Source organism: Pogoniulus pusillus, chromosome 2, assembly GCF_015220805.1.
Source record: "Pogoniulus pusillus isolate bPogPus1 chromosome 2, bPogPus1.pri, whole genome shotgun sequence".
Classification (NCBI taxonomy): Eukaryota; Metazoa; Chordata; class Aves; order Piciformes; family Lybiidae; genus Pogoniulus; species Pogoniulus pusillus.
The window spans coordinates 33,113,777-33,137,340 of NC_087265.1; the positions used below are offsets into that span (position 1 = coordinate 33,113,777).

Here is a 23,564-nt window from a genome sequence, read left to right on the forward strand (position 1 = left end):
TTTGTTAAGGTATTGGGTGGGGTTTGTAGATTTGAGGGGTTTGGGGCATTGGTGTCCACTCCCTGCCCATAATTTTCTTGTGTGTAATTTGGGCAAGTAACTTGTTTGAAGTATCAGCATGATGCTAAACTGAAAGTAGAGAACAAAGTGGCTAAGCTGGGTGAAATGGGTGATTTAGTTAGGGCAATTAATGAGGCAGGAATTATAAACTATGTAGTTAGCTTTATTTCCAGAAAGCCCTGCCCACACCTATATACAAATTAGTTAAATTCAGGTTCTAGTTTGGTCGGGAAAATCTTCACAAGGTTGCTTATGGGCTATGCATTCATTCAGGAAAATCAAGAAAAATGGAAAAGTTTAGCCACAGAATGGCTCTGCCCCACGAACAAATAGGGAGCCTGCAGCCCTAGGGAAAGTCTGTGCTAGTCACTGCAGTGGAGTAGAAATTTCAAGATAGTCCCTGGCTCCTTTGTGGCAGTATTGGAACTGCTCAGCCATTGAGAGGCTTCTAGATCTTCCCAGAGTGCTTGGAAAGAGGCAGACGGTCTCTGACCCGATCCTAGTTCCTCTTGGCTCAGAGGTGCAGGCAGAATCTCTTGCAGGTGTGCAGAGAGCATGATGACGGTGGCACTTCTTGCCACGTTGTGAGGCACTTTAAATGCCTTCTCCTGGGAAGGAGGCACTCAAGTTTCCAGGTAGTTCAAGTCCAAAACAACAGGTCTAACCTGGTCTGAAGCACAAAGCAAAGCAGAACACGTTGTCCAAGAGCAGTGAGGCAGAGGCAGCTCTGTGAGGCAGAAGCAGCACAACTGCTTGCAACTTTGCTCAATTTATATTACCCAAGTATAATGTATCCTTTGGCCACAGAGATTCACCAATCAAAATGGCATTTGCAAAACTGACCATATTAGGTGAAACCAGGGCTTGCTCACCCTTATTTGGCCAAGACACCAACAAGTACCTGGAGACCTCTGGGTACCTGTTTATCACTTTGGGAGGGGACGTAATGGCCCAAGCCTTTGCTTTCCTCTGGCCCTTGCTTCCCCCATCAGCAGAAGGACATCTGATAGGCTTATTAGCCCACCAGGACAATGGGACAAGTAGATTTTAAGTTCTTGGGATGCCCTAGTAAGCAGCATTAATGTGGATAAAGTGCAACTCAACAACTAGAACTGAGAACAAGGTCCTTGTCTGGTAGGTAACACAATGAAGCAATTTCACAGAGACTAGGAAGCAGAAAGTAGCAGTGTTCAGGGGCTAAACTGGTTGGCATGATACTGCATGTCTGATAATAGCAGAAGTGCGGAAGGACTCTGTCCCTGGAAAGGTCAAAAAGGATGTGCCTGTGTGACATTTTTAAAAACACTCAAGAGTCTTGAACAGTCTTTGAAATTTGGAAGTTAGTCTGACTTAATTCTTAGTGATGCGTGTGTGTTGAAAACAATTCTTTTGCAGTTGCTTGCATGGTATTTTGAAGTTACATAAGAAACTGAACCTGCAACAACATATCAAAGATCAGACAGAAGTGGTGACAGGAAAATGACATTTTTCTGTTCAAACTGAGGAAATGCATGAAGAAACATCCGTAAAATCAAGTTTTGTGTGGTTTGTCTATCAATTTCAAGATGGGTCAGGGAAATAAGCTAATGCAGATTACTATATTTAAAGTTGGGTATCTGCTTCATTTTGTTCTTTCCTTTTAGTTTTTGCAGAATCACCGTCAGATATTTCACTTCAGTCCTGATGAAAATAAGGTTGGTCTGAAGGAAAAACACAAGCTCCCATTTAAGTCACATTCTCAAGGCCAAGATCTTCTAAGCCCTCCTCAGAAGAATGATGTCCAGTGGAATTCAGAAAAGAGCCCTACGAGGCTAAGGGACAGTTCTGTTGGTTGCCATTGGTTTGATCTAAATGATTCAAAAGTCCAGCCAATCAAGGAGAAGGATATTGAGAAGCAATTTCAGGGTAAAGAGAGTGCCTACATGCTGTTCTATCGAAAATCTCAGTTGAAGAGACCACCTGAAGGTACACAAAGTTCAGCTTTATATTCTGTGGGGGTTTCCTTCGTTGACAGTTTGTGTTCTAGTTAGGAAGGGCAGTTGTGCATTTCTGTCTTTTTCCAAGAGACGAAGATACAGTTCTCTTTATCGTGCTCATTTGAAAAAAGGTTGTGAGATACACAGAGATCACCTCTAAGCAGATAGTGACCAGTGAACTGCCTGTAACTGACACTAACTCCTTTTGCAGTACACTTCACAAATGCTATGCTAACAGAACATCTCCTAAAACAAATACAAGTTGTTGCTAACACATTCATGTATCAGTTTCCTCTAAGCAGAGATTAATGGGCAGTAGCAGCACTTGTTTCTCTTTGTATCATCTTCCAGTTTAACTTTCTCTGTTATGAAATGATTGCACACCACTTCTGAATTTTCAATGAATACTGTAATGTCTCATCTTGATTGCTTTTCTTGTTTGCCAAAACACATTCTAAGCAGCTGAGGCCAAACTAACCTATATTATTTGTTGCAGCAAGAGGAAATCCAAGGTACCAAATTCCTGAACACCTTCTGAATGAAATGAAAGCTGCTAATACTGAGCTGCAAAAAAAGAGGTATATTGATGTAACTGTACCCATCTCTTAAAGAGTATTCTTGATCTACAGAGTGATGTAAAATGATTCAATATCATAAAGGTTAACGGAGAACTAAAACTTGTATGTCTGGATTCTGCCTTTTTCTAGTTCTCTGTGCCTCTGTTGGTGGCAGAACTAGGCATTTGACAACACTCCAAGGGAAGCTCATAGTTTAAAATTGCTTTGGTGAGAACTAGTGCAATTCTGTAGGAAAGTAGAATAAGTTATCTTAGTTATGTTCTTATTGGGAGAATGGAGAATGACATACTTGACTGTGAAACAACGAATAAATGGTATCCTGTGCCAGGCACATGGAGGAAAGAGCTAGTGGTATCCACAGAATCTCAGAACTTTAGAGATTGGAAGGGACCTCCAAAGGTCAAGTCTAGTCCCCTGCCAAAAGCAGAATCACCTATAGTAGCTCACCTAAGAATGCATCCAGGCAGGTTTTGAAAGTCTCCACAACCTCTCTGGGCAGCCTGTTGCAGTGCTTTGTCACTCTCACTGTAAAGAAGTTTCTCCTCATGTTGAAGTGAAATTTTCTACATTCAAGTTTGTATCCATTGTTCTTATCTTATTACTGTGCACCACCAAAAAGAGATTGGCCACATCTATTCAGGTTGGTCCAAACTTTTCCTTCTCTCGAGGAACATGCAAACCTGATGATATGCCTGTGTGGCCGTTTGAGCTGATCCTCTAGCTCAGACATAGGGGAGAGATGAACATTCCAGGGATAGGCCACATAAATGGCAACAATAGATAAATTAATATAATTTCATTGGAGCATCAAGAACTTAATGTCTAGAAGCACAGCTTGTTCTCCCCCTTCACCCGCTGGCTTCTGCTGCTGCAGCTTCGCCTATCTTCCCCGGCTGCTGTTTTGGCTGCTGCTGCTTCTGCTGCTTCGCCGCCACTTGACCCCTCCCCATCTCCCTTAAGGTTATTGTATTGTTTTCTTTTTTTCCTTCCTTCCTTCTCTAGTTATTATTTCTCTTTACATTGTTATACTTATATTATAAGAAAATACAATTTCATCTTTCCCTGACTTTCAAAAAAGTAGGGGGGTTTGTGTTGTGAATTTTCTTCCCGGGGGAGGGATCAGCCCAAACCCGGGACAGCCTGATTTACAGTTATGCTATCACATACGAGACACAAGTCCTATGTGATATCTCTGATACCTCTGTACTGTGGCAGTGTTGTTCCCTTGTTTTTTAGCTAATAGAATCGGATACAAATGTAGAAGAGAAAGGCATGGCTGCATCTGTTCTGACACAGTTTCCTTACATTTTTTTCCTGATTTTTCTGATTTGATTTTTTTTAACTGATGCGGAACACAGCCTGAAAAAGCCTACAGTCTCCACATCCCTAAAGATGAGGTTTGCCCTTTTCTTTAGAAAAGTAGAAGAAGGATAAAGACACACAACATACTGTTAGAGTGCTTATGTGGAGGATGTCTGTGGTAACTCTGTATTGCATATCATGTGAAAGGCCTGGAACACAAACCCTATGAGGAGAGGCTGAGGGAGCTGGGGTTGTTTAGCCTAGAGAAGAGGAGGCTCAGGGGTGACCTCATTGCTGTCTACAACTACCTGAAGGGACGTTGTAGCCAGGTGGGGGGTGGCCTCTTCTCCCAGGCAACCAGCAAGAGAACAAGGGGACACAGTCTCAAGTTGTGCTGGGGAAAGTATAGGCTGGATGTTAGGAGGAATTTCTTCACAGAGAGAGTGATTGTCATTGGAATGGGCTGCCCGGGGAGGTGGTGGAGGCATCATCCCTGGAGGTGTTCAAGAGAAGACTGGATGAGGCACTTAGTGCCATGGTCTAGTTGACTGGATAGGGCTGGGGGATAGGTTGGACTGGATGATCTTGGAGGTCTCTTCCGACCTGGTTGATTGTATGATTCTATTTAAATCACTCTCACTTTTGAGCACCTCTTTGCACACTCCTTGAACATGAAGAAGGGAATGTGACAGTTAATTTAGCCATGAGGGTATCATTTACAGGATAACTGCACAGAAACATCTCTGAGATTTGTTAGTGTTAATTTCACTTGTTTATTATTGTGGTGGTGTTGTTTTCCAGAGTGGAGTGCGATTCAGCGAACAATGGCATTGATTTACATCTCCACTTGAGCTCATGTTACAAATTTCACAATGGAGCTTTGCATCCCTCTCTTACATGGAAAGAGAGTGTTGTGGACTTAACTATTGACAGAAGAAAAACACTAGGAGAACTTCGACAATCAGTTTTCCAGGTATTTGATATATTAAGTGAACTCAAGCACTTCATTTGCATTGAGCTACAACATTTATGGATGTATGTATGCTGCAGTTTTTATCTCAGAAAAATTTTCAAAAGCAAATGCAGTTTTAGGAGACTAACAAATAGGTTTACACAGAAGGAAATACTGATCTGTACTCAAAATATTGAAGAATCTGTGAAATTAGTGAAATTTTAGCAATATAAAATTAAAAGATCTCATAAGCTATTTATATTTAGGTAGCAGGTACCTGCACATGGATGACACTTTGCAGAACTTCAGGCTTCTTAGCACTTCAATTTGTGGCATCCATCTTTTTTGTTATGAGTTGGCTGGAAATAATTAGGATAGCTTAAGAAAAGGGAAAATTAAAGGAAATATTTAGCTTAACTATTGAATATGGTATCTTTGCATCAGCATGTTAAGGGAATAAGAGAATTTGTAAAATGCTTTTTCACAGATACCTAAATAAAAGCTAACTTAATGTGAGGAAATGCTGTTTATTTTTCCTGTACCTCACAGCTTTTGGTTAGTGTCCTGTCAAAACTTCATTTTTGTCTACCTGGTGATTGGAGTCAAAGGCCAGGTCTTAAAGGCCTGGCTGTTTCTGCATTACTGGCCTTGTTGATATAAATAGCTATGACTTATTAAGTGCCACCAAGAGAGCTTGGTAGCCAGGCTGTAACAGCTTTCAGCAAACTCATATTTTTAATGTATGTTACTGGTTGCTGGTGTTTTATATACTTCTGTTCTTCCCAATTAGATGTTGGAATCTTGGGAAGGAGACATGATTCTTAGTATTGCTAAGCCTTTACCTGCAGGACTACATCTTTACCATGTACTTGATGGTAAGACTACTACATACAAGGCTTCCATGTTACTTAGATGTCAGACTTACTGCAAGCATTGAGGATTTTGGATGTAAAAGATCTTGGACATGTTACTAAACACTCTAAACTCAAACTAGCATCCAAGTCTACTGCTGTTAAGTTATTTAGGACACTCTTGTTAGTGAAACGAATGATTTTGAGACCTTGTATGTAATCTTTGTTGTGAAGTGCAGTAAGCCTGCAGAAATTACTCAACCTAGTCACATTTGCTGACAGAAACATACCAGCCTGTGTTTTGACCTTGATTTGCTTATGAAAGTTTGCTTTCATAGTATTTACCGAGTAAGTAGAAGAAAGGATGGAGGAGAAGAGCCACGGTGGCATCAAAAGGCTATATCTTCAGCTTAAGTCTAACTGAACAACAGCACACCAATTTATTAAGAGTATATTAGTATTTTGAGATTATAAGTTCTGTCTCCATCTTTGCATTGTTATGCAGCTCTAGGTGTTAACCCTTGAAAGTCTTTTCTTATGGTTATAAATTTCATAGTCTTTGTAACTTGTTTCAGAAAATCAGAATGCTACCAGAACATAACCCAACTTGATATGATTTTGACATGAAAACAGAGACCCTCATAGTTGCTGTAAATACATCTCCAGATGCTGGTACCTTTCTCTCAACAACAGTGACTTTTAAAATATCTTGATCTGACTTACAGTAGGGAAGTAAAAGAAAAAGCAGCACAGGCATGAGGATTTCAAAGATTGAGCTTGAAATGTATAGTATGTAACTCATTTCTTAGATGCAGCCTTTTTATTTTAAATCTATTGATCACTGTTAAATATCATGTAGGTAATCTTGACCTGAGCACCTTTGCCAAGTGCTGAACTGGGCCTTGGTTTGCAGGGGAAATGGAATGGAAGTTTTTGTACTTACTTGATGAGCGTACTGTAGGGATGTGAACCCACTTGTCTTGAACTGCCTTATACGAGTGAATCCCAGTTTACCCACAGTAAAATGCTGCTCACAGCAGCTTTTGTAATGCTAAACTTGAGCCAGAGTAGAATGTGCCACCTTCAGTTTACCAGCTGACCCTGTTTCTCTGTTTTGATGAGGGGGAGAATTTAATGATTTGCATATTTTTAGGAGATGAACTGACACTGGATGCCTTTGGGCTGGCCGATGGAGCAGACATCTTTGTGTGGAATGGGAAAGAGGTAAAAGAACCAAATACCTTCTCTGCTTGTCAGTTCTGAAGAGATAAGACACAGTCTCCCTATATGTCTTTGGAAATGTCAGTGTATTCTGAAAACATGCTGCTGACGTAGTCAGCATTAGCTTTGGGGATGTTGGCTCTTCAGCCTCATCTGGAATACTATGCTTTTACAGCTCGTCACTACATCTTGAGTCATGTAAAAGTATATCTAGAATGATAGCAAGCAAAATGTGCTATGGTCAGGTTGATAGGTGCCTGTGAATACCCAGTGCCAATTATAATGGAATGTATTCTGGAAACATCTGGTGGCTGTTGGAAGGATATCAGTTGATAGTAATGCAGTAATAAAACCATATGCCTGGTAGTTAACAATTTCACATAAAATTAAACCAATTTTTCTGTATGGTCTCCCTGAAATACTAAGGTCCTTTTTTCAGTGGTGCATCTTTGTTCTTCAGCTTGCTTAACTTTCAGATACTTGCTTCAGTGGTTGTATGACACAAGATTTTATACCATCTCTGTAACGTAACTTATACAACATTTTTGTTTTAAGAACATGCATTTTCTTTCTGGTTTATCAAAGGAACTTCCCAAACACAAAAGAAAACATCTAGTAACAGAGTCAGTCTTCAGTTGCACTTTTGGTATGGTCTTTGTCTGATTTCAGCATGTGAACGTTTTTGATCTGCTTTGGTCACATTTTTGGGTAGTTCTTTAGTATTCTCAGGAGCTAAATTCCTCTGTTCATCTGATAGAAACCAAGTGTCCACTGTTTTTTCTGTTGCTGTTATCTGTACATTTACTATACATATGGACTTGGAATGTACCATAGCATTTTCTTTTTCCAGCAGCTTTGAGTTACTCCAGTTCAGTAAGCATTTGGTCAGAGGTGGTTTATTTGCAATTATCAGAGAGCATTTATATGTTTGTCTCAATTTTTGCTGACATTTATCACTGTCCAATCTTTTCTATATTTGATTGTTGTGCTTCTTACTGCAGGTTGGTGGTACAAAGGTGATGACAGGCCCTGATCATGAACCTGTGGTCGTAAACGTTCTTCGCTTAGCAGAGTATAATGAAGGAGGGAAGGGTCAGCACTTCACAGAATCGCAGCACGTCTTTCCGTGCAGCACAAAGCTGGGTGAGCTGCGCAGAGCCCTAGCGCCGGCAGGAGGAATTGTCTTAAAGAACAGCTCAGGACCAGAGAAAGAAGCCAAGAACTGGGAAGTTTTTCTTGAGGAAGATATGAAGGAAACAGTCAAAAGTGTTGGTCTGACAGATGGATGCTCAGTGCTAATCTTAGACAGCCACGACCAGAGGTAAGCACTTTGATTAAAAGTATAATTAAACAGAAAAGCAATTTAGACAAAATCTATTTAGTTAAAATTATGCTAGCCATATATACATATATATTGCTTTAACAGTAACTGAGCTTTTTAATGCAAGTTAATGTAATCTTGAAGTGCATCTGCAATCATGTCCTTTGATTTAGAGTCGTAAAGAGGGGAGAAACCTAAAAAGAACTTGTGCCAGCTGTTCTGGGACATCTTTGATATAACCTGAATTTCTGAGGTTTGAGTTGTGTGAGTCTGAGGCACTTGATAGGATGAGAGAAGAGAGCAGTATCAGTTCTGCTGAGTCTCCCAGTTGAATCCAGAGTTGCTAAGAACAAATTACTGGTCTCATTTTGCTTCCCAGAGGCCTGAAACTAGGTTCCTATTTTCAGAGACATGAATATGTGTTTATTACATAAATTCTGACTTCTTAGTTGAAACTATGCAAAAAATATTAAATGAAGCAGTGCAAGGGCACTTCACTGTTTCTGTGTTTATGCATGGCAGCAGAAAGAGAGAAAATCTCAAAGCTTAGTTGTGACCAGAAATGCTTTTATGATATTTTTTCCACAAGCCTTAAATCCAGCTTCAGAAAGTGACATAAATTTTCAAGTGTCTTCACAAGCTCAAGTTCCATTAAAAGCCAGTTAACCGAGACATAGTTTTTATTGACTTATTCAGTACCCAGCCAAGAGGTGCCTAGATGCAACTTGAAGCCTCTTATAGTGATGGCATGTCACAAAATCACTGACCTAGGTGTTGTCAGTTTGAGAGCTTTGGTATGTAGTGATCTAGTCCAGACAATGTGTAGTTTTCCTGTCTTTGACTGTCTTTGCACTTGTCATTTTTACAGCTTTGTGAATGTGTCAAGTGGCAATTTGACTGCTTTTACCTATGACATCAGCTGGCTCCAAGTTAAAAACTTCTGCACAACTGATGGTGAAGAGAAACATGTTAAAATCACTGCCACTATTGAAACAGTAAGAAGCGTCATTGATTGGGGATATAACGCTGGGCCACTTGGCCACTTAATGAGGAGCGGATTTAGCCTCAGGGTTGATATTTTCCTCTAAAGAAATAATGTGCAACTTGGAGTTACTGGGATATTTTGACTGCTGTGTAGTAAGCCTGTAACACAGGTAACTTAAAAAAATGCAGTCTACCAGAGAAGTGGTAGGTGCCTTATCCCTGGAGACATAAACATAGAATCATAGAATCAACCAGGTTGGAAGAGACCTCTAAGATCATCCAGTCCAACCTCTCACCCAGCGCTAGCCAGTCAACTAGACCATGGCACAGAGTGCCCCATCCAGTCTTTTCTTGAACATCTTCAGGGATGGTGCCTCCACCACCTCCCTGGGCAGCCCATTCCAACGGCAAATCGCTCTCTCTGGGAAGAACTTCCTCCTAAATTCCAGCCTGTACTTCCCCCGGCACAACTTGAGACTGTGTCCCCTTGTTCTATTGCTTGTTGCCTGGGAGAAGAGGCCATCATCAGGCTGGACAGGGCTCTAGGCAACTTGATCTAGGGTGTTGGACTAGCTGGCCTTTAAATGTCCCTTCCAACACAAACCATTCTGTGATGGTACCTTAGTGTGTTTTGATACTGTGAAACAGTTTTTGGTTTAGACCAGTAAATATGTTTGAGGCTTTGTTGGTTAAAAAAAAGATAAGATGAGGGAAGTACTATTTATTTATTGTATGTGAATTGAAGCTTGAGGAGGTCAGATTTGGACTAGACATTAGGAAAAAATTCTTTACAGTGAGGTTGGTAAAACACTGGAACAGGTTTATCAGGAAGGTCATGGATGCCCCCCTCCCAGAAGGTGTTCAAGGCCAGGTTGGATGAGGCCCTGAGTGACCCGTGGAAAGTGTTCCTGCCTATGGCACGGGGGATGGAACTAAATGACACTTAAGGTCCCTTCCAGCCCAAACCATTCTATGAATCCATAAATTTCTTGCTTTCAACATAAGAAAAAAAATGCTAGTTTTCCCCAACAGGTGTGCTTTTCCCCTAACTGCTCTGCCTTTTTAAATTCTTTCCTATTACAGGAAATAAGAAGTACTGCTCAGTTCTGCTCACAAAATTGCTATTTGTGAAATACTAATCTGTAGATAAAAAATTAAACATCACTTTTTAAAATACTCTTTAGGGAAAATTTGCACAAGCGTAAACATATGAGGAGAGGCTGAGGGAGCTGGGGTTGTTTAGCCTGGAGAAGAGAAGGCTCAGGGGGGACCTCATTGCTGTCTACAACTACCTGAAGGGAGGCTGTAGCCAGGTGGGGGTTGGTCTCTTCTCCCAGGCAACCAGCAAGAGAACAAGGGGACACAGTCTCAAGTTGTGCTGGGGGAAGTACAGGCTGGATATTAGGAGGAAGTTCTTCCCAGAGAGAGTGATTGGCATTGGAATGGGCTGCCCAGGGAGGTGGTGAAGGCATCATCCCTGGAGGTGTTCAGGAAAAGCCTGGATGAGGCACTTAGTGCCATGGTCTAGTTGACTGGATAGGGCTGGGGGATAGGTTGGACTGGATGATCTTGGAGGTCTCTTCCAACCTGGTTGATTCTATGAGATTATCTGTACATTTGTTATATATTTGGTACGTTAATGTTAAGTAGATCTTTTCTCAGTTGTGTATGGTATAAACAGGAGTAAGTGCATAATTAGGCTGCTTTAAGTGAAGGCTGCCTTTTGTGGACTGGCCTTTGAACAGCAGGTGTGTTACCTGGATATTCTGCATTAAAAGTGCTAATGTCATTTTCCTTTAGGTGATGTCAGACATCAAAATGAAAGCAATACGTGAGCTTCAGCTAGAGGAGGAACTAGGTAAGTATTCAGCTACCTTACTTTTTAAATCTGACAGTGTTAGAATTTACTGGTAAGATTCCTGCTTTTTACATCTGTTTATCCAAAACATTGCTGTAAGGCGCTGCTCTTTTTTTTTGCCATGAAAGAGGATGCAAAGGACATGAAATCCCTTTAATTCTGAATAAAATTATTACTTTCCCTAGCTTAAAAGAAAAACAGTATGTCTTGGTTAAAATAAATTTATTGAAGCTCTTATTTTTCAGACTTTGAGTAGGAATAGTTTTTGTCTTAAAAGTATTACACTCAGAATTGAAGGAGAGTCCTTTTAACCTTATTCCCTTTAGGCACTCCAGCTTTCTTTAAAGTTGTTGTTGATTCCTTTAGCTTTTGAAACACTTGATCAATTTTATAATGTTTTAGTGATTGTGGCTAACAGCTGGCCTTGAAGAGAAAGTTATCTTTCATTGAAAGGATAAAACCCAAGACTTTTTGTGAAGTCTATAGGAATTTCTTTCTAGTTGTACTTCTGATGTAATACCTTCAGAGGGAGACCTCTAAGAAAAACCTGTTGATGATGGAGATGCTGTGTAAGACTAAACTTCTGAGCCAAATTTCTTTTTATTTGAATTGCTTAATACATCTATCTCTTATTCCTGCCCTTTTTGTTACAGCAAATGACAGTTGTCTTAGACCTGTTAGTGCAAATGGGAAACTTCTGTCTCCAGGTAAATGTATTTAATCATTGCTCTGTAAGAAGTTCAGTTGTGGAACTTCATGTTTCCTGTTGTCCTTTCCTGGGACAAGAACATGCACCTGACTTCTCTGATTTTCAGACATAGCTTAAGCAGTGTGGGGTCTTGTTCAGGTTTAATGTTAATTAACAGTACAGATTCTGTGGTCCTGCTCTGGCAGGAGGGTTGGACTCAGTGATCCATGGAGGTCTCTTCCAACCCCTAATGTCATGTCATCCTGAATATCAGTATGACTCCCCCTCATCTTTGTGGCCCTCTACTGGTCTCTCTCCAGTAGTTCCATGTCTATTTTGAACTGGTCAACACATAACTGGACACAATACTCCAGACAGGCCTCACTAGAACAGAGTAGCAGGGGAGGAGAACCTTCCTTGACCTGATGCCCATGGGTTTGATTTTACCCCAGAAGCGTGGGAGGCATCCATCCCTGGAGATAATAAAAGCTTCACTGAAAAAAGGCCAAAGTGATCTGATCTAACTTCAGAGTTGTTTCTGCTTTGAGCAGGGATTTGGACCAGAGAACCTACAACAATTGCTTCCAACCTAAATTCTTCTGGCTTCCCATATGCAAGGGATGGTGGGGAGCAACCTTTATGCAAGTCTTGCTTTGCTCTTGTCATAGGAGACTTACAAATATATTGTCAGTGCTGTGGAAGTGAAGTTCTTTAAATGTCACTGAACATTTTCATCATGCTTTACAATGCAGCATGTTCTGATGTTTGTGGTTTTTGTTGCTCCTGAAGTGCCTGAGGATTATACTGTCAAGGAAGCAGAACTGAAAATGGGAAGCTTGCTAGGGCTGTGTCATGGGAAAGCTCCGACTTCCACGCAGGTATAGTAGTGCTGTGGATGATGAGTCTCATGCTCCTTTTATGCTTTGTTCACATCTCCCAGTACTTTTATGCTTTTAAAGGTTGTTTACAAAAACAACATGAAAAGAAATGCTTGGTGGTACAGAACTATACATACCAGGGTGAAGGCTCACATAATTTATCTCAGTTGAAGAAGGCAGAGTGACTAATGATAAGTCATTTATTTGGCTCTTTGTGGTTGTCCAAATTGTGTGCGCCGATGTGCATATACTTTTGTTAAGAGCATAAAGTAAGAAAAGGGAGACACTGCTTTTGATATCCTTGAGTTTTAAATATGCAATTGAAAAAATAGTTGTGTATTTCCAGAGACAAGGGTGCTAGCTTGTTTTATCTCTTGTTTGCCACCGATGTGTACAGATGGTTAGTGAAGCTGTACTGATGACCATGACTCAATTTCATTTTCTTGCTTAAACTGTTTTGCTGTAGTACAAAGTAGTTTCAGTGCTGTTTGACTGATGACAGACTTGCAGTAGCTGGTATATGTGCATTAGGGGGTGTTATTTCACAGTATTTATATGGTTAAATAGGTATTCTGATAGTTTCTACTTGCCATTTTAGCTCTTCTTGTATTTTATGGTTGGGAGCGACCAGAATGCAAGCTCAGAGATGGAAATAGTTGTGGAGGAGACAGCCTCTGTCAAAGAGGTAAGTCTAGCTGCTTTTAGAAGCCTTTGCCATGCTCGGGTCAGGTCCACTGTTCCTGGAGAAGTTTGCCTTACACCTGCGTGTCACTTCAGGTCACCAGGTGACACCTTGTCATGGAAGATACATGTCCTGGCTAGCCCAGGCATGATCCCTTGGTCCCCTTCCCTCTGCTGGGAAGCAGAGGGCAGGGAGAAGACAGTGGCTTGGAGTCACCCACTTTGGGGTCCAAGACTTGCTGATGACACCAAACTGGGAGGTTTGGCTGATAGAGCTGGAGGCTGTGCAGCCATCTAGTGAGACTTGGACAGATTGCAGAACTGGGCAAAGAGGAACCAAATGAGGTTCAACAAGGATAAGTGCAGAGTCCTGCACCTGGGAAGGAATAATAAACTGCACCAGTACAGATTGAGAGGTGATCTGCTGGAGAGCAGCCCTGTGGAGAGGGACATGGGAGTCCTGGTGGATAACAAGTTGTCCATGGGACAGCAATGGGATCCTGGGGTGTATTAAGAAGAGTGTATCCAGCAGATCAAGGGAGGTTCTCCTCCCCCTCTTCTCTGCCCTTGAGACATCACCTTGAGTACTGCGCTCAGTTTTGGGCTCCCCAGTATAAGAGGGACAGGGATCTGCTGGAGTGGGTCCAGAAAAGGGCTATGAGTATGATTAGGGGACTGGAGCACTGCCTGATGAGGAGAGGCTGAGGGACCTGGGGCTTTTTAGTCTGGAGAAGAGAAGACTGAGAGGGGATTTAATGAATGTCTATAAATATCTGAGGGCTGGGTGTCAGGAGCGGGGGACACAGGCTCTTTTCACTTGCTGTGATAGGACAAAGAGCAATGGGTGTAAGTTGAAGCGCAAGAGGTTCCACCTCCACATGGGGGAATTTCTTTACTGTAAGGGTCCCAGAGCACTGGCACAGGCTCCCCAGAGAGGCTGTGGCGTCTCTTTCTCTTGGAGACTTCCAAGGCCCATCTGGATGCATTCCTCTGTGACCTGAGCTAGATTGTTTGGCCCTGCTCTGGCAGGGGTTGGGCTTGATGATTTCTTTGGGTCCCTTCCAAGCCCTGACGTCCTGTGATCCTATGAACATGTACATGTGGTAAAGGGTTGGACTCGATGATCTGTGAAGTCTCTTCCAACCCTGATGATACTATGATGTCTAACTATGTGTTTCTTTATTCAGTGTCTCAACTTAATGCTGGAAAAGGCTGGATTATCAGGTTAGTTAAGCTGTTATTTCATTTTTTAAAGGAATTTCAGGATTTCTAAGACAGCTCTTCCTACCCTAGAACTTGAAAGTCATAGGAATGTCACAACCATGTATTTGTCATTGTAATGTGAGGAGAAGAAGGAAGTAGAAGCATGCAGTCTTGCTCTGGTAAAATGTCTGTGCAGTTGCTCTTGAAAATGAGATTTTAGCTTTTTAATGAAATATGGCAAAGCCCATTGTTCTTGACAACTTGTTTGGGTGCAAGTTATGGTATTTGGCCACTTTTGTCATAGTGGGAATGACTGCAGGAGATTAACTGCAGTAATAATAATTTTTGGTTGCTTTGCAAAATGAAGTTATTCAAATTTTGACTGTGTTTTGGAAATCTCAATTAAAAAAAAATTCTGGCTGAACATCTCTTCCCATTGATTCTGATGGAGAAGAGTCTTGGAGTGCCATTGCTTTCCAGCTTTTCTTCTAAACATTCGATGAATACTGAATCTGTGTAAATGAAGCCACACTCCAAAACCCAAGAAAGTTTACCTGAATGACATTACTGTCAAATATACATTCAGTAGCCCAGCTTAAGACTAAATATTTTACTCTTGTGTATCTAAGAGTTGAAGTAGTGAATAATGGCTTGAAACAAATGTAAACTTTTTTCACTTCACTATAGTGTAGATTTTCTGCCAAGAAATAATGGTTCTGGGTTTCAGTGCTTCATTTTGACATTTTGGAACAATTAAATTTGGCCTGATTTTGAGATTTGTGATCTGACTACTCTCATTCATGTAAGTGTCAGACTTCAGTGGATTGTGATGATCTTGTCCTTTAGAAAGACTGCAAGTTTTGGTTCTGTCTACTGACAGAATCTATTGATTCCTTCTGGGCTTGTGTTTTTTTTTTTTTGGTTATGAAGTCAAATTTTGTACCTTGCAAAGGACAAACTGCCTTTTCTACAGTTATTTTGGCCAAATAAAAACCAGTTCAGTTGTAGCTGTTCCTTCTGTACACTGTGCACTTCAGATGCTAAATTTAAAGTGGTGTAGTTTTTAGACTACATCATCTTTTAGTTTTACTTCAACATGAAGCTGGGGAGGGGAAAGTGTTTTTCTGGGTTGTGTTTGTGGGTTTTTTTCCCCCCTTAGAGTGTAGTTTTCATTTTAATGAGCCTGTGATTGATTGAAATGATAAATTGACATGGGAATTCCTTTGTTTTCCTCTTAAACCAGAGGAAAAGGTGGGTGAGGAAGACATACTTATGTAATTCATGCGTTTCCAAATATCAAAGTGTTTCTGGAGTCTGGGGAAGGACATGAAGGTGTTATTTAATCTGATTTGGAGAGCTGTATTTGAAAAGTGAAACAAAACCAAAATAAAACAAAAGATCCTTTTAACACTTCAGTAATATTTTCTATGCCACAGCATTGTTGACTGATTAGTTTTCCATATGTGTGTTTTTGGTAGGTGACAACTGGCATTTGAGAAGGATTGACTGGTGCTATGAAGCAGGGGAAGCATTAAGTCAGGAAGTAAGAGGTTCTCATTTTTTTTTCTTGGTTCATGTGTTGGTTTATTTACTTGTAGAGACTTTCCCTGAAGAGAGCTGCTGCATTATGGCAAGTCCATGGTTGTTCTGTGTGCTCCATCAGTACACACACTGGCTTGTTTTCAGTTAAGTAGAGCTAAAATGTAATTCTTGTGCACCTGTGTCTTACCATTAAGCCATATCCACATAGTTCTTTCTAAAAGCTTACCATGGGTTAAAGATATATCCAGAGAAGCATGAGGTTCAGTTGGTGAGATGAAAAGAAAACCCAGAGCTCAGAAGGGTGCCCTGGAACAGCAGAACAGACTCCTTTAAGCCCAATACTCGTGTGCTGCTGCAAAGCTTTCTCCAAGTGATGGATGTTAAATGGATATTTCTGTCCTCTTTAGAAGTGACTTCTTGGCATGCCGTGAGCTTTTGGTTTAAAAGAACCAACTTACACCTAAGGGAACAAAGCATGAGAACACTGTAGATTTACAAATGCTTTCTCTTCTTGCAGAATGCCACTCTGAAGGAACTTAATGTTTGCAAAGGAGATACTTTGGTTCTAACTGAGGGAAAGCTTCCTCCAAAGGTAAAATGAAAGAGGTGGTGTTCTTTAGTCAGTTGACAGTGACTGGAGGCTTGAGTGTGATGGTTTCTTTTGTTTCTTATTTTAAGAACTCTTCCATCAGGAAAATTCAGCCATAATAAAGAATGCTTTTTGTAGTTTTACGGGTTTTTTTATTTCAGTCAACATTTACAATATTCTATGGCTATTATTTCAACTTTTGTAGTAAAAGGCTATCTCGTTACAGTGTCTTTGTCTAGGATTGTGCTAAGGTGGGCAGATGCCGAAGAGGTAGAGCTGTTATATTACTGCTTCCTCACAATATGATAAAAATAGGGAAACTTAAGTTTTTGCCTTTACAAAATCATAGAAATACTTTGGTTGGAAAAGACTTCAAAGATCACAGAGTCTAACCATTGACCTATGACCACCATGGCCATTAAACAATGTCCTGAAGTGCCATATCTACACTTTTTTTGAACATATTGAGGGACAGTGGCTCTACCACCTCCCTGAGCAACCTGTTCCCATGTCTGACCACTCTTTCAGAAAATAATTGTTTTCCTAATATCCAGTCTAAGCTTCCACGGCACAATTTGAGGCCATTTCCTGTGGAGAAAAAGAGAAATCAGCACAGTTGCTATCTTAATGACCAAATCCTTGAGGCATGAAAAAACATGTCTCTGTACCCCTGTGTAACCGATGAGGTGAAAATAAGCTGAAATACAGTGCTAACAGACTTTGTAAGAACAAATAGACAGACAATCTGAGCAAGTCTTTTATGAAGAAAGCTTCACAAAAAAAGAACAAAAGGTGTGGGATAAGATCTTCGGGCAGCAGTGCAGTGGGTCTTAATAGCCCAATTCAGAGCTGCATATGAAAGCAAATAAGCAACTACTGTGTCAGGAAAGGAGTGAAGCTTCAAGTTAGTGTTCTTGGCTATGAAGAGCAGGTAAGATCAGGAGCTTCTGAAGGGACAGAGGAAATGGTGATCTTAGGTAAATCCAGCTTCCTTTGTCACGGTCACACCTGTGTCCACACCTTCAGACAACAGTGTTGCTTAGTGGCATCTGTAATGTTAGATGCTAGGGTGGTGAGGTCAGGCTGCATAGGCTGGTTCGTTTTTTCACTCTAGCCCCTGTAAAAGTAGGAAATGAGGTCGTGATTTGTTATCTTAGATAAATGCCATTACCTTATAAAAGTCCAGATCTAAGCAACTCTTCCTTCTCTTGACATGAAGGTGAAACTTTTCATTGTCTGTGTTGGAACACATAAGCTACCTGCTACTTTCTATTCACTTTCAAGGGTTTCTTGAAAATACCCATCTGGTGGTTCAAGTCTTCAAGTCATAAGAAGCATGGAGAGAAGGCACACGACCAAGTGAATGGGATTACCTGCAAGATGGATGCATTGCAGTTGTCTCCTGCAGGAAGTGAAGGTGATTTTTTTTTTTTTTTAACAACCTGATTGTCCTGAGCGCTCTGAGTCAAAACCCAAAGTATAAATCCAAAGTCTTAAGTTCCTTCTGAAACCTGCAAGTAATGGTACAAGTTTCAACAGGTTTAGAGTGAAAGGAGCCACTTAGATGCAATTTTTCACAAGGCCACAGAATGCTGGAATACTGTTCTGGTGTTCCTTATTTGGTCAAGAGCAAGACTTCCAATAATTTTTGAAGCAGGGGCTCTTCACTTGTAGTAATAAATATACAGAGAAGCTGTAAAAAGTGCTGAGTACATTTTGCATACCTTAAAAGATGTATCATATAATATTTTAGGCTGCTTTTGTTCTTCTATAGGACAAATCCAAATATGTAACCAGCTAGGTTAGGTCAGTCAAGTGTGGGTTGAGAAAGGAAAAAAAAAATGAAGTGCAGACAACTGTTAAATGAAAAATGGGAAACAAACCCATTGTACTTCCTGCAGGAAAAAGAATATTCTTTTGCTGCTGAGATGTGTTGCAGAGCAGAGTGCTTGTCCTTTTAGAAGGTGTATTTACATTTTTCTCTTTTTTTTCTGTCGAATTTTCTGAGTTTTACTCTCTTCCCTGATGATTTTAGTAGCATAGGTAAAAGCAGATTTAACTTCCTTTGCAACACGCTCTACATTTTAGAGTTGTTAATTAAGACTATGAGTAAACATGAATAACTGGTTTTAATTTTACAGTCTGCAGTATTGGATCCAGTTAGAATTCTTCCTGTTTGGCAACTAAAAGAATTAATTTTACCAACTCTGTCTGTTGACATGACTATTATCTCTTTGGATGATAAACAAAGCCCTGTTAACTCCTGTGTTGTTTCTTTTTTCCTCCCTCCTCTCATCTCCTCTAAAGATCCACCAGAGTGCATCCACACAGACAAGGATCTTTGTTATGCTGGCAGTGTAGAAATAGCAGGAGAAGCTTCTTTGGAAGATCTGAAGATACAGGTTAGATCTTCTCCTGTATTGGATATGAACACCAACACTGTGATTAATTGAGCTCTATTAATACTTATTTTCTATTTCCTTTTCCCTTGTCTCCAGTATGTTCTGATATGGCATTTGCTTATATGCCATGTTCAGTGGTAAGTACCAAGAAGGCAGTTGGAGCATGTAGCTCAGAGACTTCCTTAGTATGTCCCCTGCAGTTGCCATTCTACCTGTCATGTGTCCTGACCTGCAAAAGCCTTGTTGCACTTCATCTGGCACTTTGGCTTGCAGCTCTATCTTTATTTCACAATGTAAAGCTTCATGAGAAGCACACACATACAAGCACTTCCTAAAAAGCCACTTTCCATGTCCACATTGTTCCTGTATTAGTTTTCTAAGTCAGTTTTATCTTTTTTTATGTTGAATCTAATAAATCAAGAATTGCTTTGGATGCACAGAAGGTCACATTTGCCATTCAGGAAGGTATACCTATTTTTTTTTAGCCAGAAATGAAGGTGCCTTTTACTGTGTTTTTAACTGTAAAAGTATGATTACTGTAATGCAAAAAATGTTCAAATGCAAAAATCCCAATCAAAAAAATCTGAACCCAAACCAACAAAAAGACAAACTAATCCTGCTGTAAGACTTTCTGTAGCCAGCTGTTCTAATTAAACTGCGTGGGGAAGGTTATCTCATCTAATTGTGATTCATACCAACATTTACTCTTTTGAGAATAACTTCAGTTTCAATCTCTGCCAAACTACTGCTCTGAGAGGGACCATTTACATCTGGATGAAGAATAAGAATTATGTTAGTGTGGAAAGTGTATAGTGCCCTTGATAAGGGCTTAAAAGAGCTTGCTGAGCACTTGGCTAGAGACTGGGGTAATGATTCTGTCAACCTTGTTCCATCACAGTTGTACAATTTTTAGTTAAAAATAGAATTTCAGTACTTCTGAAATGTAAGTGAAGTTGAGAAATGTTGAGAGGGAGCGCCGTCCAACTTACTTTGAGGTTAAAAGTCAAATATGTTGATCGTAGCCACTACTTGTAAGTCACAAACAACAGCTGGTGTGAAATAAACCTTAATACCTTGTCCTGTTTCCAGTTGCTTCAGTATTGCGTTGAGAATTAAGAACTTTCTTTTTTTTTCCAAGGAGACTGGCTGATAAAACTATTGAAAAAGTGTTTCTTTCTCAGGTTTTGACCTTACCATGCTTTCAGGAGCAGACTGTGCCATTGCCCTCATTTCTCAGAGCGTGGACAATGGACAGTAAGCGCCCAGGCAAGCTTTTACGAAACAACAAGCAGCACCTCAAGTAGGTTTCTCATTGAACGTGCAAGTAGCATTGCTGCAGTCTGAATGTTGTCTGGCTTGTGAATGGATTGATGGGGAAAGAAATCAGCTCAGTCAAATGTCAACAGAAAACTCCTTTTTGGTTATTTCAACCTTCAACTTGATTGTTGTGAAGTGAGGAGATCACAGTATCACAGTATCACCAAGGTTGGAAGAGACCTCACAGATCATCAAGTCCAACCCTTTACCACAGAGCTCAAGGCTAGATCATGGCACTAAGTGCCACAACCAACCTTGCCTTGAACAGCCCCAGGGACGGCGACTCCACCACCTCCCCGGGCAGCCCATTCCAGTGTCCAATGACTCTCTCAGTGAAGAACTTTCTCCTCACCTCCAGCCTAAATTTCCCCTGGCGCAGCCTGAGGCTGTGTCCTCTCGTTCTGGTGCTGGCCACCTGAGAGAAGAGAGCAACCTCCTCCTGGCCACAACCACCCTTCAGGTAGTTGTAGACAGCAATAAGGTCACCCCTGAGCCTCCTCTTCTCCAGGCTAAACAATCCCAGCTCCCTCAGCCTCTCCTCGTAGGGCTGTGCTCGAGACCTCTCACCAGCCTCATTGTCCTTCTCTGGACACGCTCAAGCATCTCAATGTCCTTCCTAAACTGGGGGGCCCAGAACTGAACACAGTACTCAAGGTGAGATCTAACCAGTGCAGGGTACAGGGGCAGAATGACCTCCCTGCTCCTGCTGACCACACCATTCCTGATGCATGGTAGTGAGCATGGATGTGAGCATGGTAGTGAGTAGATCATATAATGTAGTCAAATAAGTACACTAAGTACTAGAGTTAGAATATTATCTAAACTTAGGTGATTTTTAAATGCAATTTTTGTACTTTCTTGAGTTACTAATTTTTATTCCAATAGCCTCCTGCTTTGGCTTTGTACATAAGCACAAGTCTGATTGACTAAACCAGTTATTTTTCTACTCAGAAATTTAAAATGAGACTAGAAAAGTGTGTGTAATATGTTTTGTTTTCAGTGACTATAAGCTGGGTGCCAGAGTGGAAATCTGCATAGAACCTTTGCAAAAAGAAGAGAATTTGGGGTAAGATCTCAAGATACTTATTTCCTAGAGTGCTTTTAAGATGAGACTTAACTAAGCCGCTTTTAGCTTAAATACTGTCTATCAGCATTTCAGATGTCAGTATGCAAGAAAACTTTGGAGCTTATTTTTTTTCTCTCCACAAACAAAAGTAAAGGAGGGCAAGAGGGAGCAAAAACTGGGAATTCTGGGTTCTTAAAACATGATTCACAAGAAAATGTATTTTCTCATCCTGATGACAGCCCCCATGAACTGCTGCTTCGAGTCCAGATGAGCATACCAGAGGAGAGGGACTACTATGACTCTACAGACTTGGTGTGGGATACCTCCAAAGAATGCACAGCCTGGGCACTGAGGCAACGAGTGGCTTCCCACTATTGTCTCCCTGTAGATAAAATTGAAATCGCCAAATACTTCCCTGAAAGATTTGAGTGGCTACCAATATCGAGCTGGGTAAGGTCTGGAATGATTGTTCATGGACTCTTTTGTTTTGACCTTAAGATCATAGAGTCCAGCCAGCGTGACCATGGCCATTAAACTATGCCCCAATGTGCCATGTCTAGATCTTCTGGACTAGATATTAACATTGCAGCATGAGAGCACCAGGATTATGTTACGTCTTTCTATGTGACTGGGAAAATCCCTTAAGCCAAACCATCAGCCAGAACCTCCCAATTTTCTCTGAAAACCCCAGGATACTGTGTTTGAGAGAAGAATGTGTTGGTTTGTGCTGCGGTTCTTGGGCAGAAATACTTAAGCAAATTTCTGCAGTCTGCAGCATGCAAATCTTCTGCTTTGATTTTATTCAGACACAGCAAATTTCAAAGAGGAAACGGAAGAAAAAACAGGAGAGTTTGCAGTCAGCACCTTACCACCTGAAAGATGGAGATATCATTGGTGTGAAGGTACATTCACTTGGTTTTGATTACACAAGGATGAGATTTGGGTACTGTTCCCTTTGTAGTATCTTCATTTCTTCCTGGTTTCTCTGCATCTTGATGCATCTCCATGAAAGTACTGTTATGTGAATCTGGATAGTACATTGTGTAGATAGGAACATCATTGTGACTGGTGCCTTTTGCTTCTTTTTCTCCTGTTCTTAACCAACCTGGTGAAAGTTTCATGCTTTTCCTCTTATCTCTCATGCTGGCACTAGAGAGCAACGTCTTAAAGGCTGTGTTTTCTTACCCTCATCAGCTGTTGTTTTTTGTAGCTTGAACTAAAATCCAAGGACAGCACCTTGCAAAAATCATAGCGTATTAAACCCATTACATTTTCCAAATAATTAACGTATATATTGAATTTATTGCATAATGAATTGCACAGCAGCATATTGAGCTCTGAACTAGCAATGAGGATTATCTAGCAGTCCTGAAAGAACATGCTTGCCAGGTTTTAAAGCAGCAGGCAAAAAAAGTCTGGCATCCTATCCCCCAATGCATTAGACTATACAGAGAAAGCTCTGAATAAGGCAAAGCCGTTGTTAAATACAAAAACTAAAGAGAGGAGTTAACAAAACTTTTTTGTTTTCTTTAATCTTTTCCACCTAACTCAAAGTTTATTGCTGAAAAACTAGTTAGAGGAAATGCACTGAAAATTAATTATGTAAATTGAGTAACGTGGGAAATAGTTTAAGCTTATAAATTTCATCCTTTTTCACAACAGAATCTTCTCCTTGATAACACTAAGGATTTCAGCACGGTGAGAGATGATGTTGGAAAGGAGAAACAAAGGCAGCTTGCATTGGAAAAGAAGAAAAGGTATTGAGTAATTGCATTTATTTTTTTGTTAAGAGATATGCAAACTGTTATTTTGCTGCTTTTCAGCCTAGCCTGATACTTGGATAAATTTTCAGGATAATGCGAACTGTGCGCTGTCAGAGTACAAATCCAGTAGTCTGGAAGGAAGTGTTTGGATAATTGAAACTCCTGGCTTTAAGTGCCATATGCTCCCACACTGAGCTTCAGGGTTTTTTTTTTCCTCTTGCAACACAAAGCAACATTTGCCCCTGCCTCTGAAGGTGAAAAAATTAGCTCCTTGGCTGCACTGTCCCTGCAGAGGTTATAAGTGTGAGTTTGCAATGTCATTCTTACAACCA

The 23,564-nt window shown here is 40.6% G+C and overlaps 1 protein-coding gene across 1 annotated transcript in view; it reads left to right on the forward strand.

Annotated features, from left to right (window-relative positions):
• USP40 (ubiquitin specific peptidase 40) overlaps positions 1 to 23,564 on the forward strand; it is a 41,816-nt gene that overhangs the window by 15,630 nt on the left and 2,622 nt on the right. The window contains exons 11-31 of the mRNA XM_064159810.1: positions 1,704 to 2,025; positions 2,533 to 2,614; positions 4,718 to 4,889; positions 5,659 to 5,743; positions 6,873 to 6,943; positions 7,942 to 8,261; positions 9,130 to 9,256; positions 11,046 to 11,103; positions 11,757 to 11,810; positions 12,581 to 12,669; positions 13,268 to 13,354; positions 14,538 to 14,574; positions 16,032 to 16,096; positions 16,613 to 16,687; positions 17,969 to 18,101; positions 18,992 to 19,086; positions 20,268 to 20,386; positions 21,404 to 21,469; positions 21,709 to 21,919; positions 22,276 to 22,371; positions 23,132 to 23,226. Coding sequence (XP_064015880.1) covers positions 1,704 to 2,025; positions 2,533 to 2,614; positions 4,718 to 4,889; positions 5,659 to 5,743; positions 6,873 to 6,943; positions 7,942 to 8,261; positions 9,130 to 9,256; positions 11,046 to 11,103; positions 11,757 to 11,810; positions 12,581 to 12,669; positions 13,268 to 13,354; positions 14,538 to 14,574; positions 16,032 to 16,096; positions 16,613 to 16,687; positions 17,969 to 18,101; positions 18,992 to 19,086; positions 20,268 to 20,386; positions 21,404 to 21,469; positions 21,709 to 21,919; positions 22,276 to 22,371; positions 23,132 to 23,226 — 2,459 coding nt within the window. The remainder of the gene's footprint in view (positions 1 to 1,703; positions 2,026 to 2,532; positions 2,615 to 4,717; positions 4,890 to 5,658; positions 5,744 to 6,872; positions 6,944 to 7,941; positions 8,262 to 9,129; positions 9,257 to 11,045; positions 11,104 to 11,756; positions 11,811 to 12,580; positions 12,670 to 13,267; positions 13,355 to 14,537; positions 14,575 to 16,031; positions 16,097 to 16,612; positions 16,688 to 17,968; positions 18,102 to 18,991; positions 19,087 to 20,267; positions 20,387 to 21,403; positions 21,470 to 21,708; positions 21,920 to 22,275; positions 22,372 to 23,131; positions 23,227 to 23,564) is intronic.